The sequence below is a fragment of the Notolepis coatsorum genome, assembly GCF_963971535.1.
Source record: "Notolepis coatsorum genome assembly, chromosome: 9".
NCBI classification, from domain to species: domain Eukaryota; kingdom Metazoa; phylum Chordata; class Actinopteri; order Aulopiformes; family Paralepididae; genus Notolepis; species Notolepis coatsorum.
The window spans coordinates 9192869-9211413 of NC_140173.1; the positions used below are offsets into that span (position 1 = coordinate 9192869).

General features: G+C 40.8%; 1 protein-coding gene across 1 annotated transcript in view; it reads right to left on the bottom strand.

Moving 5' to 3' along the window:
* kmo (kynurenine 3-monooxygenase) overlaps window positions 1–18545 on the bottom strand; it is a 113143-nt gene that overhangs the window by 44377 nt on the left and 50221 nt on the right. Inside the window, exon 6 of the mRNA XM_084322188.1 lies at window positions 2864–2951. Coding sequence (XP_084178314.1) covers window positions 2864–2951 — 88 coding nt within the window. The remainder of the gene's footprint in view (window positions 1–2863; window positions 2952–18545) is intronic.

Here is an 18545-nt window from a genome sequence, read left to right on the forward strand (position 1 = left end):
ACTGTAGTGTAGGCTATTACTTAGGTATTTATTATTATCTTTTTTTTTTTATATAACCTTGGACATCAGAAACGTCTCTCCAGTTAATTGAGTGGACATTTTATGTGTTTTGACATTTTTGCTTCTTTAATTAAACTCCTTTAGAAATTTCTCCTGCCTCTACCGTCCTGCATTTTGGGTTCTACCTGCACACACCACATCGTAATGAGATCTTCTTACCAGGGGTCTCATTTATAAAGCTTGGGTATGCACAAAATTATGCGTATGCCACTCCTGAGCAAACCTTGGGATTTATTAACCTCTTAACAGGCGCCCCTAAAAGTGGAATTTTTTTTACTTGAACTTGAGGACTGCATACTTTTTTTGCAAACCTGATCTCTTTTGAAAGATGACATTCTGAATTTTCTGATACAATAAAGATAATTCACTTTTAGTGCTAATGAAATAGAGTAACTAAGTAGGTCTGAACTTGAGTTATAGAAAAACGTACTCACCTATGGCCTACTCTTGCATGTAATTGATTCTTATAAATAATAATGTGGACAGGACAGCGTGTGTGACAGCGTAATTGCTCAAAGCAATCTCTGAAGTGTGCATGACATTATCACTTAGGCTAATTTATTTTATGGATAATATGATTCACCATAAGCTGTGCTACACAGAATAGGCTGTTGGTGGTACCATTTGTTTCTGAATCGAAAAATAAAAAAGAGAACTGCCTCGTTGTTTGATGTAGAAATCCAGATTCATACTGTAGGACATGTAGGTTACATTATTAAAGTCTATATAGGCTATTTATAAATCACTGTGTATAACTGATAAATAAAATACTCATTCTGGGTGGTAGGCTACATCATCCTTTTGCATGTTTAAACTGATAATAATAATAATAATAATAATAATAATAATAATAATAATAATAATAATAATAATAATAATAATAATAATAATAATAATAATAATAATAATAATAATAATTTTTATTTATATAGCACCTTTCACACATAGAATGCAGCTCAAAGTGCTTAACAGGGCAAAAAAGATTTAACACAAAATCTGACAATAAAGCAAAAAACAGTAAAGATCAAGATGCCATGTTCGATGCCTCAGTCTGGCATAGGGTCAAAATAGGGTCAAATTCTACCTGTTTTCAAGTTAAGATATGTAATAAATAGCTATTTTCTTTTTTTTATTGGAACAAGGCTTTATGATATCCTCAAAAAACAGCTATATAAACACAATAAAACCAATGGTCACCATTTTATTCAATTCTGAAGGTCTCTAAAAATGTTTTTACTGTGGTCTTATGGGTCAAATTTGATGCGGCAGAGAATATTGGCTGTTGATAGTATGGTATGATGCAACATTGAAAGGTTGTGGGTAGTTCTGTGGATCAAATTTGACTCAAATAAGATTGATATCCGAGTCTAGACACCCCACACCTCCCCTTCCTCCTGGGAACAATTATCTTCTCACAGTATGAACTCTCAATCCCTCTGGCCTCCATCCCCCATGGGAACTAAACATTTCTCGCAGAATATGGACATTAAGACACACACACACACACACACACACACACACACTGATGTATTATTATTATTATTATTATTACACAGATTTCTCAACATTGGTTTTCTATAAATAAGGTTTGTTTGAGTTGTTGTCAATTTCATTCTGCAGCAGCATCTGTCTATTCAAACATGAACAAAAGATGCACTTTGTCTGTGAGGCTATTGATCAAATCTCTGATCATGACAATGATATGAAGGAGAGAACAGCTGAAACTGAAGTGTCTTGAGGATGAGGATGATGTGGAGTATGATCCTGATCATGATTAAGACACATCTGATAAGGAGGTGGGCCCTAATGAGACAGAAGCTCAATGAGAGGTCTTCACATGTCAGAAATATGCTATATCATGGTCCTCGACCCCTTATGAAACCCAAGGCAAGAACACAAACTGAGAACATGATGAGAATGACCCCAGGGCCACTAGATGTCAAAGACATAAAGTCTATTACCCCTCGAGTTGTTTGAATCTGTTATTTTGAACAAAATAAAGTTTGGTTTTAGGGGAGGAAATTACTTATACCAACGGCGACCGTCGGTTGTGTGATAGTAAAGCGTTAACCTTCTGTCATGTGGCAGTGAAAGGGTTAATAATATAAAAAGAAATCAATTCTAGAAAAGTGTGTTCTAATATTAGTCTATTATAGTCAGATAACATAATTACCCCTTGTCTTCACTATAGGAAATATAATGAGTGAAGTTAGACTTTTTTCTTCGTTTTTTTCTGGTGGTAGCCTGTATTGCAAAAACAATATTGGATGATAATCATTGTTTTCTGAGCGTTTTATGCCGAAATAAAACATTGGTCAAATTTGACCAGCCAACACAAAAGGTGTGCGCAACTCATTAGAGGTTAATATAATTAAACAGACCTTCTCCTTTAGCAAACAGTGTTAATGATTCACTGTGTGGCTATGCTAATTCCCAGAGCATAAACAACAACGGCAGGGGTCCCTGCTAATTTGACCGTAAATCATGTGTCACATTTACCTCAAGGACAACCAATTATAGATGTGGTAAAAAGTCATGCACGGAGGCTTAAAGGCTACATGTTTAACGCTGCTCCCTGACTCACGCTAGTAAACACATTCACACAGGGCCGCATGCAATTACATGCAGGAACACAGAGACCTGGCATAATCAATACAGAGAAAGATAAGAGATTTAAGAGAAAGGATCCCAAAGGGCTGGAAGTTTATAACGTCCTTCTTGCACAATTTTGTATGATAACACAGGAGAAAGAACGATGTGTGTGTGTGTGTGTGTATGTGTGTGTGTGTCAGGTACTATTTACCTGACAAAGGTCATCGCCCCCGTTTCAGTGCTCCAGTCATGGAGTTTGTGGTTAAAGTTCAGCTTTGTGTTGGAATACGTCTCAGCCTCTGTAGTTACAGAGAGAAGGGGTTACAAAAGCACCTCATGACAAGCATGACATAACAACGCACCTTGTGACATAACAACGCACCTTGTGACATAACAACGCACCTTGTGACATGCAATAAGAAATAAAAAGAATACTGTTAAAACAGGGAAAATCCTAACTCTATGAATCTGGAACAGTGACTATGGACATTGGGTCTCATTCTCCAACGGACTTAAGACAAAAAAATTTGCTCTTAGGGCCATTTAAGACATCTTAGGGCCGATTTTGGGATTCCCCAACCGTCCCTAAGCTTGGATTCGGCCCTGACTAAGAGCAGGATTTAGGAGCAGTCTTAAAGGATAACTCCACTATTTTGGGAAATTAGCTTATTTAACAGCTTCCCTGGAGTTAGACAAGAAGATGCATACCTTTTTTGTCTCTGTGCGTGCATTTTAGCTTTGGGAATAGATGCTCCGTTAGCATAGCTTAGCTTCATCACTGGAAGTGAGGCAGGACAGTAGCCTTACAGTGCCTTACAGTGTATTGCAAGGTCTGACATTGACCAAACTTGATATGCATGACCTTGGTGGGCTCTAGGTCAACTCCTGAAAAGGGGGTCAATGTCAGACCTTGCAATCAAAAGTTAGGGGCGCACTGAAATTATGGCAAGGGTTATTAGCCCCCTAACTTTTGATTGCAAAGTCTGACATTGACCCCCTTTTCAGGAGTTGACCTAGAGCCCACCAAGGTCATGCATATCAAGTTTGGTCAATGTCAGACCTTGCAATACACTGTAAGGCACTGTAAGGCTACTGTCCTGCCTCACTTCCAGTGATGAAGCTAAGCTATGCTAACGGAGCATCTATTCCCAAAGCTAAAATGCACGCACAGAGACAAAAAAGGTATGCATCTTCTTGTCTAACTCCAGGGAAGATGTTAAATAAGCTAATTTCCCAAAATAGTGGAGTTATCCTTTAACTTGACAGACTGTTGTGCTCCGTGTTCTTAACACATTGGGCGCCGGGGGTTGTGCCCATCTTATACCACTCTCTGCCACCGTTGAAAGCCTATGGAGATGTTTACCTTCTTTAAATTGTATTGTTATATTGACATTACTATGGCCCATTCAACATCGATTATCTATCGTTCAGGATGTGGGAACGTTATATTTTTTCATTCATACATTGTTGTGTTAATACCTTTGAGAATATAAGTATGTTTTTAATCTTTTCTGCTGTAATTCCAAAAACAGTAGTTATAGGCCCTGAAGCATAATAGATTATCGATTGGCGTTTCTTTCCCATACACGCTATATTAAAAAATTCAAATGTATATGATCGGTATACATTATGCTACATCATGCGTGGAGGAAAGGGGGGTCGTTTATAATTCCTTGATCGTCAGTAACAGCTTTATTTACTATGGGTTGATATATTGATCAGACTGTTTGCAAACAAGGAAATGCACAATCGGGTTGAAAATAACGTTACTGCCCTCTTACCGTGCGCCGATGAGACTGGCGGAGAAAGATCCCAATTATTCGACGCCGATCACCTAGATCCATTTCCGGTTTGTATGGCGCAATAAACGCCGAAATCATATAGATTATTGCGTTATGGCAGCGACCCATATGCACTATAGTGTTTGTCTGTAGTCCCGTAGCGAGATGTGACTGCCGGAGGAATTTCCTCGACGAACCGATGACACTTTCCGGTTTTTGAGTGTGTAACTCGCCCGACCATCCACCAGGCGGCGGTATTGACTATTGAGGCATTGCAGTCCCATTTAGGGTCCCGCTGGAGTCCGGAGGTTGGGTGGATGAATTATGAATGCCATGGCGAAAAAATGAAATATTGATCTCAAAAACACTGTACAGCGATGTTGGCAGTCAACGCATGGCGAGCAATAATGCTGGACAGCGTTTTTGGCGCTAGATGTGTTAAGGGCTTTATTTGGGAGGAATCATAGTGATTCCGTCATGTCAATTCATACAGGCCTCCTTGGAATTAATTAATCATAATTTAAATAAATATGACAATGTGTTATATTTATTTAAACCTTATATTTACTGTTGTGTATAGTAGGGACGGTTGGGGAATCCCAAAATCGGCCCTAAGATGTCTTAAATGGCCCTAAGAGCAAATTTCTTGTCTTAAGTCCGTTGGAGAATGAGACCCATTGTATTGGGTCTCATTCACCAATGGACTTAGGACAAAATATCTGACAAATTTTGGTCTTAGTGCCACTTAAGACATTTTCGGGACGATTTTTGGGATTCACGAACGGTCCCTTCTCCTGGATTCTGTCCTAACTAAGAGCAGGATTTAGGATCGCTGAATAGCAGTCGTAAGTTGACAGACTGGTGTGCACCGTGTTCTTAAGGGCTTTATTTGGGAGGAATCATAGTGATTTCATTCATGTCAACTCTACAGGCCTCCTTGGAATTAATTAATCATAATTAAAATAAATATGAAAATATTTGTATGATAAACAATTATGTTTTATATTTAAAGTCATGCCTCAACGACGCATTTGATGTCCGGAAATAAATAATAGCACTACACCAACACTGCAAATGACAGTGGATAAACTAAAGCTAATTGCGTGGATACATCTATAGTGGAATAGACTGTATTAATATTCCATATTTATACCATCTTGTTGCACGCTCCTGGCCACCTATTCAGCATGCACACACACACACAGACACACACACTGTATAGCCTACGTGCAGTGGTGCAGTGGTGATTTCATAAGTGGTTGCACTGTGTTTTAATGACGTCACGTGCACGCGTGCGCACAGAACAGCTTTATGATTAGAATGATTATTATGCATAAATAAATAGTAGGAAACATGTTTGTATAGGAAATAACTAGTTTTAGTTTAGTTTTTGTAAATATTGCCTTGAAATAGAGAAGCTGAAAAAGGTAGCCAGATGTAGCATTCAATATATAAAGAAATTATATTGTCAACAGATATGGTTGAAAAACAAACAATGTTTTAAATGTAATTGTAGATACATTGTAGTTACAATTTCTTTAATTGAATTAAGTAAATACAAACTAAATTAACAATGTAACTTACAGTTTACAGAAGGACAGTTTCCTTCTGAAGCACAACTTAAGAAATGTCTCATCCTTCCAGTCGGGACCATTTGTCACATAGTGAGAGGTTCCGCAGCTCAAGCAACCCCCCACCAATTGGTACAGGGCTTGTATTTTGGTTTTGCTCTTCTCGTTCTTTGTTATGCTATTGTTATGCAAATACAAGTAGCCAGGTGAGTACCGGTACTTGGTGCATGACACGATGAGTCGAGTGAAAGTTGTGAACGCATTTTTGTGTGCACGTGCGTGCTTCTGCTCAGAAAGGAGGTGGAACGGCGTGGTCAGGGCCGGATTAACGACCGGGCCGACTGGGCCGCGGCCCGTGGGCCTCGAGTGATGAGGGGCCTAAAAAAAAAAAAAAGAAAAAAAAAAATTGAGGCCCCTCGTCACTAGAGGCCCCAACATTTTTTTACATTTTTTTTTAAACTTACATTTTTTATTTTTTGAGGCCACTCGTCACTAGAGGCCTTTTGGAGGCCCCTGATCACAAGGCCTTTTGGAGGCCCCTCGTCACTAGAGTGCTGATAGCGGATATCATCGAGCTCCCCCTAGTGACTAGGGCCCTAGGGGGCGTTATTACCTAGCCGCATTTCTGGCAGACGCTCTCTGATTGGCACTGACTGACGCTCTCTGATTGGCCACTGACATGTTTGCCCAATCGCGTGACGAGCTGTGTCTTTGCCCATTTCCTCGTCAAACAGCCTGCAAACTACCTGCCGTTCTATCGCCATGCTCTAAGACAGTGGATCTTGATCTTGATCGACTGGTCGATCTTTGAGACTGTCCCTGTAGATCTTTCCATGAAAATTAAAAAAAAAAAAAAAACGTGTTTTTTTTTTTTTTTTGGATCTTACCCTGAGAGTCCACATTACAGTTCTACCTTTGTTTTGATGTGAAAAGTGATGCTGCACTTAGCACTGACTGAGAAAGTACACATACAGTTCTACTTTTGTTTTGATGTGAAAATGATACTGCACTTAGCACTGACTGCACTTAGCACTGACTGCACTTAGCACTGACTGAGAAAGTACACATTACAGTTCTACTTTTGTTTTGATGTGAAAAGTGATGCTGCACTTAGCACTGACTGAGAAAGTACACATTACAGTTCTACTTTATAAAATGCTAATTGTAAATTTGTCAATGTTAATAATATGAGAGTCCACATTACAGTTCTACTTTTGTTCTGATGTGAAAAGTGATGCTGCACTTAGCACTGACTGCACTTAGCACTGACTGAGAAAGTACACATTACAGTTCTACTTTATAAAATGCTAATTGTAAATATGTTTGTCAATGTTAATAATATGAGAAAGTCCACATTACAGTTCTACTTTTGTTTTGATGTGAAAAGTGATGCTGCATAAGATGACTGCACTTAGCACTGACTGAGAAAGTACATAATAGTTCTACTTTGACGTTTTAATGTTGGACCAAAGCATTGCATGTAATTAGAATACAGGCAAATAAAAGTAATTTAGTTTAAAGTACAATCTTGGCTGTCTTTTTCTCTCAACGCTTCAATAGGTAGATCTTGCCTTCACCAAAAAAAAAAAGGTGATCTTGGGCTTAAAAAGGTTGGTGACCACTGCTCTAAGACAAACTCTAACCTTAACCAACTTCGAAAGAGTGCCTAAGCTTAACCGTCGAAAGAACTTGCCGTCAGCCCGTCACGCTCTAAGACAAACTCTAACCTTAACCAACTTCGAAAGAGTGCCTAAGCTTAACCAGTGTAGAAACAGGCGTTTTGCCAGAAATGCGGCTAGGTTTAGAAATAATGTGACTAGGGGCCTCCACACTAGTATTACTACTAAATACCTATATGTCCCTATGCCATAAATGTCATGTATGTTGTGTATGTCATAAATGTCTATATGAATTGAAAATGGGGGACCCTGATGTAAACAAGACAAACGTCTTTCTCAGGTCTGCATCCCCTTAACAATTGTGTGTATTGAGCCGTACTGTATTGTACCCATTCTGCAATCTGTTAAATAAAGTTTTCATTCATTCATTCATTCAGTAAAAAAAATAAAGATACGAAAAAAAAATATATATAATCAGATCCTCATCCAGCATTTACTTTCACAGCATCTATAGTGACTACTAGTATCATCTCAGTCATCTCTTCTCTATCTATTTTTATTAAATTTTTTGTATTGCAAATTATTTATTTATTCATTATGATCCGTTTAAAAATTAGAAATATAGGTCTCTCTCTCTTATACATGCCTCCTCCTAATACAAGCCTGGTATCCACTACAGTTGAAACAAATACAAGCCGGGGTTACTATTAGAGGAATTACGGTATTCTATATATTTTTTAAAGTGACATATAAAAACGCCACTGTGCGTGCGTGCACGTGTGTGGGGGGGGGGGCTCCACAAGAATCTGGCCCAGGGGCCTCTGAAGTCTTAATCTGGCCTTGGGCGTGGTACCACGTGGCATGAGCACTGCACCCCTGCCTACGTGTCTAATGAATGAACAGTAGCCTTATATTATTCTAATGACTTGTTTCATTAGGAGATCACATACTGCGCTGCCATAGTAGTAATTTCTACTACATCACAGTTCAACTACAGTACAGTACACATCTTAGCGTTACATCTCCACAGAGTCCGGTCCACTCACAGTACGCCCCGACTCTGTGGCGGCCTTAAGATGTGTACTGTACTTACTGTACGTATAGGGCAGAGCATTATAGTATCTACTAAATCCTAATGAAACAAGTAATTCGAATAATATAAGCCTACTGTTCATTCATTAGACACGTAGGCTATACAGTGTGCGTGTGTGTGTGCTGAACAGGTGGCCCGGAGCGCACAAGACGGTATAAATATGTAATATTAATACAGTCTATTCCACTATATAGATATATCCACGTGATTAGCTTTAGTTCTTATCCACTGTCATTTGCAGTGTTGGTGTAGTGCTATTATTTATTTTTGGACATCACATGAGTCGTTGAGGCATGACTGTAAATGTAAAACGTAATTTTTTTAGCATACAAATATTGTCATATTTATTTAAATTATGATTAATTAATTCCAAGGAGGCCTGTAGAGTTGACGTGAACGAAATCACCATGATTCCTCCAAAATAAATCCCACGGCGCACACCAGTCTGTCGACTTACGCGCTCCTAAATCCTGCTCTTAGTTAGGACCAAATCCAGGAGAAGGGACCTTTGGTGAATCCCAAAATCGGCCCGAAAATGTCTTAAGTGGCGCTAAGACAAAAATGTGTCAGACCTTTTGTCCTAAGTCCGTTGGTGAATGAGACCCATTGATATTTGGCAACACCGACTATGGTCATAATCATCACATGTAATTGTCTCTGGAAGAAAAACACATTAAGCCCTGACTGACTTAAAGAAACATGCCAACATTTTGGGAAATTAGCTTACGGTCTTCTCCAGAGAGAGATTCAGGATTCAGATTACTTTTAATCGCCATTTTGTTTACAAAAAAAACACATAGGAATTAGGGTTGGATATGGCCTCTAAAGGATATCGCGATATTTTTTGGCAATATCACAATATACAGTGCATAGACTTTTTTCACAGATAAAGTACAAAACAGGACAAAACAGTGATACAACAAGACAAGAAGATAGATACCAGTTTCCTCTCTGTGCGTTCAGTAGAAAGCTATCTGGCTGCATGTTAGCCTAGCTTATATATTGTTTACACTGCTTGTTTTTACTACCTGTACTGTACTGTACCTCCCCCTCTCCCATGCTGCTATGATGCCTGAATTTCCCCAAGGGGATCAATAAAGGAATATCTTATCTTATCTTATCTTAGAACAATGAATGGAAGCGGACATATACGGGTAGCCTACGCATTGTCCAACTAACACCTCTCCCGAAGGCTAGCCGTACATGTCAGCTTCCATTCATTGTGCTAAGCTAGGCTAACATGCAGCCAGATAGCTTTATACTGAACGCACAGAGAGGAAACTGGTATCTATCTTCTTGTCTCTCTCTGGAGAGCTAATTTCCCAAAAGTGTTGGCGTGTTCCTTTAAAAAAATATATATATATACAAAAAATTTAAGATAATGGAAAAACACAACACACCAATGACTGCATGTAGTTCTGTGAATATTGATGTTAATGTTAACACTAAGTAGAGCCCTGTGGGTCAAGACGGAACCTGGCTCTCAGCCATTATCTGTAACCCGAGGCTGCAGAGCTTCATTAAATATTAAAAATAATATTTTTAAGTCCAGACAGACTCCCACTTCAGCTAACGCGTCACACACTTTAAAAGGCTCACACGGAAAGTTCTGTAGAACACTGGGGACATTTACATTGGATTTCAGGAGGGAAATGTCGTCTGCTAAACCATGTGGAAATTAAGAGGTTTATTGGCTGTCAGGTACTACGGCATGTCTTCACTTCAACCTTAAGCTTCAACTTCAAACTGCAGAGTTCATGCAGTTCATGTACTCAGTACTTTTAAGGGGAGAACCAATGGAAACACTTCACTTGAAACCTGGTTAATCAACTCTGCTTTAATTAGACCTTCATGTAACATCTAGACATGTAAGGTCTTCATGTAACAACTAGATGTGTGAGGTCTTCATGTAACATCTAGACATGTGAGGTCTTCATGTAACATCTAGACATGTGAGGTCTTCATGTAACATCTAGACATGTGAGGTCTTCATGTAACATCTAGACATGTGAGGTCTTCATGTAACATCTAGACATGTGAGGTCTTCATGTAACATCTAGACATGTAAGGTCTTCATCTAGACATGTGAGGTCTTCATGTAACATCTAGACATTTACATTTTACATTTACATTTAGTCATTTAGCTGACGCTTTTATCCAAAGCGACTTACAAGTTCTGTGCGACAAGACAGCAAGAAGGGTATAACTCTATCAGCTGAGTAACAATGTTCATCAAAGTGTTGCGTGTTACAGTGTAGGTTAGTTTATTAGGACAAGTGCATGACAGTAAGGTTAGTCGGGGTTAGATTTTTTTTTTTTTTTTTTTATCATTTCAGATAATGGTTGAAGAAGTGAGTCTTTAGTCGACGGCGAAAGATTGGACGGGATTCGGCTGTCCTAACTGGGATGGGTAGTTCATTCCACCATTGTGGGGCAAGGACTGAGAATAGGCGGCTTCTCTTTGATGACCCTCCGGGAGCTTGGATAGGAGTAGATCTGAGGCGGCCAGAAGATGCAGAGCGTAGGGGTCTTGAGGGTGTGTAGTTAGAGACCATTGACCGGAGGTAGGCGGGAGCGGTTCCCTTTGCCGCACGGTATGCTAGGTCGAGGGCCTTGAAGCGGATACGTGCAGCAATGGGGAGCCAGTGCAGGTCCCTAAGAAGTGGGGTGACATGGGCCGACTTCGGTAGGTTTGAGATCAGGCGGGCCGCTGCGTTTTGAATGAGTTGAAGAGGCTTGGTGGCAGTGGCCGGGAGGCCAGCTAGCAGTGCGTTGCAGTAGTCGAGGCGGGAGATGACTGTTGATTGGACGAGGAGTTGGGTGGCTTCTTTTGTCAGGAAGGGGCGTATCCTTCTGACGTTGCTCAGGAGGAATCTGCAGGTTCTGGTTGTCGCTGCGATGTGAGCAGAGAAGTTCAACTGGTCGTCGAGGACAACACCAAGGTTCTTGGCGGTCGGCGACGCGGTCACAGCTGCATTCTCGACTGTGATGGAGAGGTCGGTCAGGGGGGAGGATTTGGCCGGCAGGTGGAGCAATTCTGTTTTGCTTAGGTTCAGTTTGAGGTGGTTGGTCGTCATCCAGGCGGAGATGTCGGACAGACAGGCAGAGATCCGCTCAGAGACGTGGATATCTGAGGGAGGGAAGGAGAGGAAGAGTTGAGTATCATCGGCATAACAATGATATGAGAAGCCATGAGACGTGATAATGTTACCCAGTGATTTAGTGTAGAGGGAGAAGAGAAGGGGTCCTAGGACCGAGCCCTGGGGGACACCCGTCCGGAGGGGGCGGGTGGCCGACAGAGTCCCTCTCCATGACACTTGGTAGGAGCGGTCATTGAGGTATGATGTCAGCCATGTCAGCGCAGATCCAGCCACTCCCATTCCTGCGAGGGCCGCGAGGAGGATCTGATGGTTGACTGTGTCGAAGGCTGCAGATAGATCTAGGAGAATCAGGACAGAGGAGAGGCCTTTCGCTTTTGCTAAGTGAAGTGCCTCTGTGACCGCAATGAGGGCCGTTTCTGTGGAGTGGCCTGTCCGGAAGCCAGACTGATTAGGGTCTAGGAGGTCATTCTGTAAGAGATAAGCAGTAAGTTGGTTGGATACAGCACGTTCAAGTGTTTTAGAAAGGAAGGAGAGAAGAGAGACAGGACGATAGTTGGCTATGACGGTGGGGTTCAGGGTTGGTTTTTTTATGAGGGGCGTGACTCTGGCTTGTTTTAGGGAGGTGGGGACCACCCCCGAGTTGAGTGAGGAATTGATGGTTGCAGTTAGGAATGGGAGGATGTCCGGTGCTATGGTCTGGAGGAGTGGGGAGGGTAGCTGGTCCAGCTGGCATGTAGTCGGACGGTTCGACGTTACCAGTGTCAGGGTCTCGGCTTCTGTAATGGGAGAGAAAGATGACAGAGTGAAGGATGAGGTTCTCGATTCAGCGTTTGGAATGGGTGGGGGTTGGGAGAAGGAGCTGCGGATGTTCTCCACTTTTTCCTCAAAGAAGATCGCAAAGTCTTCGGCAGAAAAAGATGAGGGAGGAGGAGGTGGGGGGGGGAGTGAGGAGGGAGGACATGGTAGCATGCAGTTTGCGAAGATTCTTGGCAGAGGCCTCGATCCTATGGTGAAAGAAAGAAGCTTTGGCATTAGTAATGGTTTTGGAGAATGTTAACAAGAGGTTGTGATATGTGTCAATGTCAGCAGTGAGGCGTGACTTTCTATACTTCCTCTCAGCCGCTCTCAGGACCTGTCTTTGTTCTCTCACTGCATCCGTCAGCCATGGACTGGGTGGGGAACGGCGGGCAGGTTTCTCAACGAGGGGACAGAGCTTGTCGAAGGAGGTTGCAAGGGCTGAGAGGAGGGTGGAGGCTGCCATCTCTGTGGGGAGAGCAGAGAAGGTGTCACTCAAAGGTAGAGCGGATATTATGTCAGAGGAGAGGGTGGAGGGGGATAGGGAGGGCAGGTTGCGTCTGAGTGAGACGGTTTGTAGACATGTAAGGTCTTCATGTAACATCTAGACATGTGAGGTCTTCATGTAACATCTAGACATGTAAGGTCTTCATCTAGACATGTAAGGTCTTCATGTAACATCTAGACATGTAAGGTCTTCATCTAGACATGTGAGGTCTTCATGTAACATCTAGACATGTAAGGTCTTCATCTAGACATGTGAGGTCTTCATGTAACATCTAGACATGTAAGGTCTTCATCTAGACATGTGAGGTCTTCATGTAACATCTAGACATGTAAGGTCTTCATCTAGACATGTAAGGTCTTCATGTAACATCTAGACAGTAAGGTCTTCATGTAACATCTAGACATGTAAGGTCTTCATGTAACATCTAGACATGTAAGGTCTTCATCTAGACATGTAAGGTCTTCATGTAACATCTAGACATGTAAGGTCTTCATCTAGACATGTAAGGTCTTCATGTAACATCTAGACATGTAAGGTCTTCATCTAGACATGTAAGGTCTTCATGTAACATCTAGACATGTAAGGTCTTCATGTAACATCTAGACAGTAAGGTCTTCATGTAACATCTAGACATGTAAGGTCTTCATCTAGACATGTAAGGTCTTCATGTAACATCTAGACAGTAAGGTCTTCATGTAACATCTAGACATGTAAGGTCTTCATGTAACATCTAGACATGTAAGGTCTTCATCTAGACATGTAAGGTCTTCATCTAGACATGTACGGTCTTCATCTAGACATGCAAGGTCTTCATCTAGACATGTAAGGTCTTCATCTAGACATGTAAGGTCTTCATGTAACATCTAGACATGTAAGGTCTTCATCTAGACATGTAAGGTCTTCATGTAACATCTAGACATGTAAGGTCTTCATCTAGACATGTAATGTCTTCATCTAGACATGTAAGGTCTTCATGTAACATCTAGACATGTGAGGTCTTCATGTAACATCTAGACATGTGAGGTTTTCATGTAACATCTAGACATGTGAGGTCTTCATGTAACATCTAGACATGTGAGGTCTTCATGTAACATCTAGACATGTGAGGTCTTCATGTAACATCTAGACATGTGAGGTCTTTATGTAACATCTAGACATGTGAGGTCTTCATGTAACATCTAGACATGTGAGGTCTTCATGTAACATCTAGACATGTGAGGTCTTCATGTAACATCTAGAAAGTAAGGTCTTCATGTAACATCTAGACATGTGAGGTCTTCATGTAACATCTAGACATGTGAGGTCTTCATGTAACATCTAGACATGTATGGTCTTCATGTAACATCTAGATGTGTGGGGTCTTCATGTAACATCTAGACATGTGAGGTCTTCATGTAACATCTAGACATGTGAGGTCTTCATGTAACATCTAGACATGTGAGGTCTTCATGTAACATCTAGACATGTGAGGTCTTCATGTAACATCTAGACCGTAAGGTCTTCATGTAACATCTAGACAGTAAGGTCTTCATGTAACATCTAGACATGTGAGGTCTTCATGTAACATCTAGACATATGAGGTCTTCATGTAACATCTAGACATGTGAGGTCTTCATGTAACATCTAGACATGTGAGGTCTTCATGTAACATCTAGACAGTAAGGTCTTCATGTAACATCTAGACATGTGAGGTCTTCATGTAACATCTAGACATGTGAGGTCTTCATGTAACATCTAGACATGTGAGGTCTTCATGTAACATCTAGACATGTGAGGTCTTCATGTAACATCTAGACATGTAAGGTCTTCATGTAACATCTAGACATGTAAGGTCTTCATGTAACATCTAGACATGTGAGGTCTTTATGTAACATCTAGACATGTGAGGTCTTCATGTAACATCTAGACATGTGAGGTCTTCATGTAGAGCTTCATTAAATATTAGACCAAATATTTTTAAGTCCAGAAAGACTCCCACTTCAGCTAATGTGTCACACACTTTAAAAGACTTGCACGGAAAGTTCTGTAGAACACTGGGGACATTTGCATTCGATTTCAGGAGGGAAATGTCGTCTGCTAAACCATGTGGAAATGAATAGGTTTACTGGCATGTCTCCACTTCAACCTTATGCTTCAACTTCAAACTGTAGAGTTCATGCAGTTCATGTACTCAGTACTTCATGTAACATCTAGACGTGTAAGGTCTTCATGTAACATCTAGACATTGTTACTTAGCTGATAAGATTTGTGCCCTTCCTGATGACTTGTCGTACAGAACTTGTAAGTCACTTTGGATAAAAGCGTCAGCTAAATGAGTAAATGTAAATGTAGACATGTAAGGCCTTCATGTCACATCAAGACAGACACCACGTGATACAGACATTACCTAAGTCTTATCTTATAAAAGCTGACTAAACTTAATGCCATGTCATGATTGTGCCATGTAGCCTTTATTAAGCTCTAGTTAGTTTGGGTAATAAATATATAAACCAGGTTACAATGAAAGTGCAGCTACTAAACTGAAATGGTAGATACAAGTTAGAAAAAAAACAATGCAAACCATATTTATCATTCAAAAGAGGCAGATTAATGCTAACTGTACAATGTGCAAAGTAGTGTGGACTTGCCTATTACAAAGTTATTTCAGTAAACTTAGAGCTGAATTAATTATTATGTGAAGTAATGTAGCTAAGGGATAATGTATAGCTACGAGGTCAATGACCGAGTATAGCTATACATGATCCCGCTTATTACAGGGCTAACTTACTAACAGTGATGCGTTGCTCATGGGACGAGGTTGCACTCCGTGCAAACAAAGTTTTGTGAGCAGAACGCGCGTGCACGCACACGCACGGATGTGCACGCGCGTGCACACAGGAATGCGCTGCACTCGACTGATGCGCCAACTCGCAGTACCCACCTGGCTACTTTGCATATCAATAGCGCCGGTCGTCAGGTGTTACATTCCATTCGTAGAGGCAATTAGGCACTGTTTTTAGTCTGTCCTTATGCGAGGGAACATTTATGCGCATGCACGGGAGCGCGCGCATGCGCCTGGGAGCGTGCGTGCACGTGGCGTCATTAGCGTGCGTGCAACCAGTGTTGATATGAGCATCGCAACACTGCTTACTAACAATATACATAATTCCTTTTACACCATTGACAAGACGAGATCAAATGCAGACGCGGTTCTGTTGCTCCTCTGGCGTGTGTGTGTGGGCTTGATTGCACCTGATGCAGTGCAGCTATGCATGGTATAACGCTGCGAGAGTCCGGCTGCGAGGCTATCTTTCCCCGTTGCCCCTAACAGCGGTCATTATTGCGCGTTGCCCCTAGCAGCAGTGAATTATAGAGAAATAGGGGCTAGGGGCAATCAAGGGGCAACAGAGCGCTATTGACCAATCACAATCAAGCATTTTGGCGAATTTTAAAACGCCATGTAATAAATAGTATTAAGGCTGTCAAAGTTATTGCGTTATTAATGAGTTAACGCAAAATTATTTTAATGTGACGACCCCCACTTTACCTCTTCTGACTCAAAGTGAGAGTTACCCCAATTTGAAGCACCTGTGCAGTGCAGAGAGCTGCCTGCAGCACCATTATATATGTTCCCCTGTCTAATCCCTTATGTCTGCTTTCCCATCTCCCAGGACAGGTTATATCAACAACACTCAACTGGGAATCCCTTGACAATTCTGATACCTACATTTGTTGTTTAATCAATTATTGTTTGTTTACATAGGATTAAATAAATTATTTTGTTAACTTGGTATCACGTGTGGACTCCCTATTTGTCCACCTGTTTGTGACATTAATGGCATTAATTGGACGTGAGATTAATGGGCTGTGATGTTTGAACCTCGGGCCACTCCGTAGTTTGGGAAACCAGGAAGCAATGCACTGACGTCGATGCCGCAATTAAACAAGCCCCTGTGAGCACTAGTATGATACTATTTTGAATGGCAAGTTCAGCTTCAAAGCCATGCCTGATGACTCTCTCAACAGGACAAAAGTAATTTGTATTTACTGTCGATGTGAATTTAGTTACCACCGGAGTACATCTAGTTTCAAATACTACTTTTGTCGGCCAATCACACTGCCGATGCAAACCACGCTGGATAATTTGCAGGGGAGAAAGCGGGACAGTGTTACAAGCCGCAAACTTACAACCGCGGTCGCCAAATGGGTTTAGTTTAGTTTATTTGACAATTATTAAAATACATTACATGTTACAACAAGTCATACATCCTAAAATTATCAAGGATAGCACAAAAAAGTATTGGTCTCAGCAGCACATAGTATTTACATGAATAAACATGTATTACACATATTATAATCAGCCTACAGTATATTGCTAAGAATATAATTAAAATATTTGTGATTGACATTGTGAATATTCATTCATTGGATAATTCTAAATGTGTTTACATTTGCAAGTCGAATAACAATGTCACATTTGATAAAACAGTTTACAAACGAAAACATTATTTTGGGGTTGCCATGTTTTTGTTACACAACCTTTAAACTTGTTCCAGTTTAGTAATTTGCTGAGCATTCCTGTCTCCTTACCCTTGAAAAGAATACATCTCTTCTGTCCTCTCTTTCTCCATATCTTTGAGAGTAAAGTTCTCACACATTAACCGTTATAATGTACTTTCTAGGGGTTCCGTTTGGTTCATATCATGGTTTTGATAAACAAATCTATTTCTAATTAAATAAAATTAAAATAATAATAATGTTTTGCATTAGCTGAAAGCATAAGGAACACATACTTGTTATCAGGCAATTTCTTTGTTGTTAATTTAGTTAACAATTAGTTAATTATAGGTGGCTCTCATAAGGGGGCGTGTCTGAAGTCAAATCAAAGAGTTGTGGGCAGTCTGGTAACTTTGTGCAATTTCCCTGGTGGCCTGGCCTGCTAAGTGGCCTACATGCCCCTACATGTCTACAATGTTTCTAGTTATGATGGCGTGATAGCAAAGATGAGTTGGCGGACCTCTCAACAGGCCCAGATGGCCTGGTCTGCTAAATGGCCTGCAGAAAAAACCTTTCTTCCCCCACTTAAAAAGTGGCCTGACTGGGGCTATATTTCGTGCTATATTTCCCAGCCTGAATGATTTTCTCAGTCCGGTCCTGTCTGGAAGTCCATCCCTCTTTGTAGGCCTATATAGTGGACGTGTTGAATCTGCCTTGTGTCTATTCCCAGTTTGGAAATTACCTGTTGCTGAAGTGACTATGAGAGGAAATATTAACCTTGTGGGTTGACGTTATGCACTGAAATATCTAACTACCCGCGACTGCATTGAGCTGCATAGTTTGCAAATGAAGGATTTGATTATGGACTTTGTCAGAATCTAAATGCAGATGTTGTTTTGTGTAAATACTTGCTGTAATGGACCAGGGCGATGTGAACTGGCATATACTG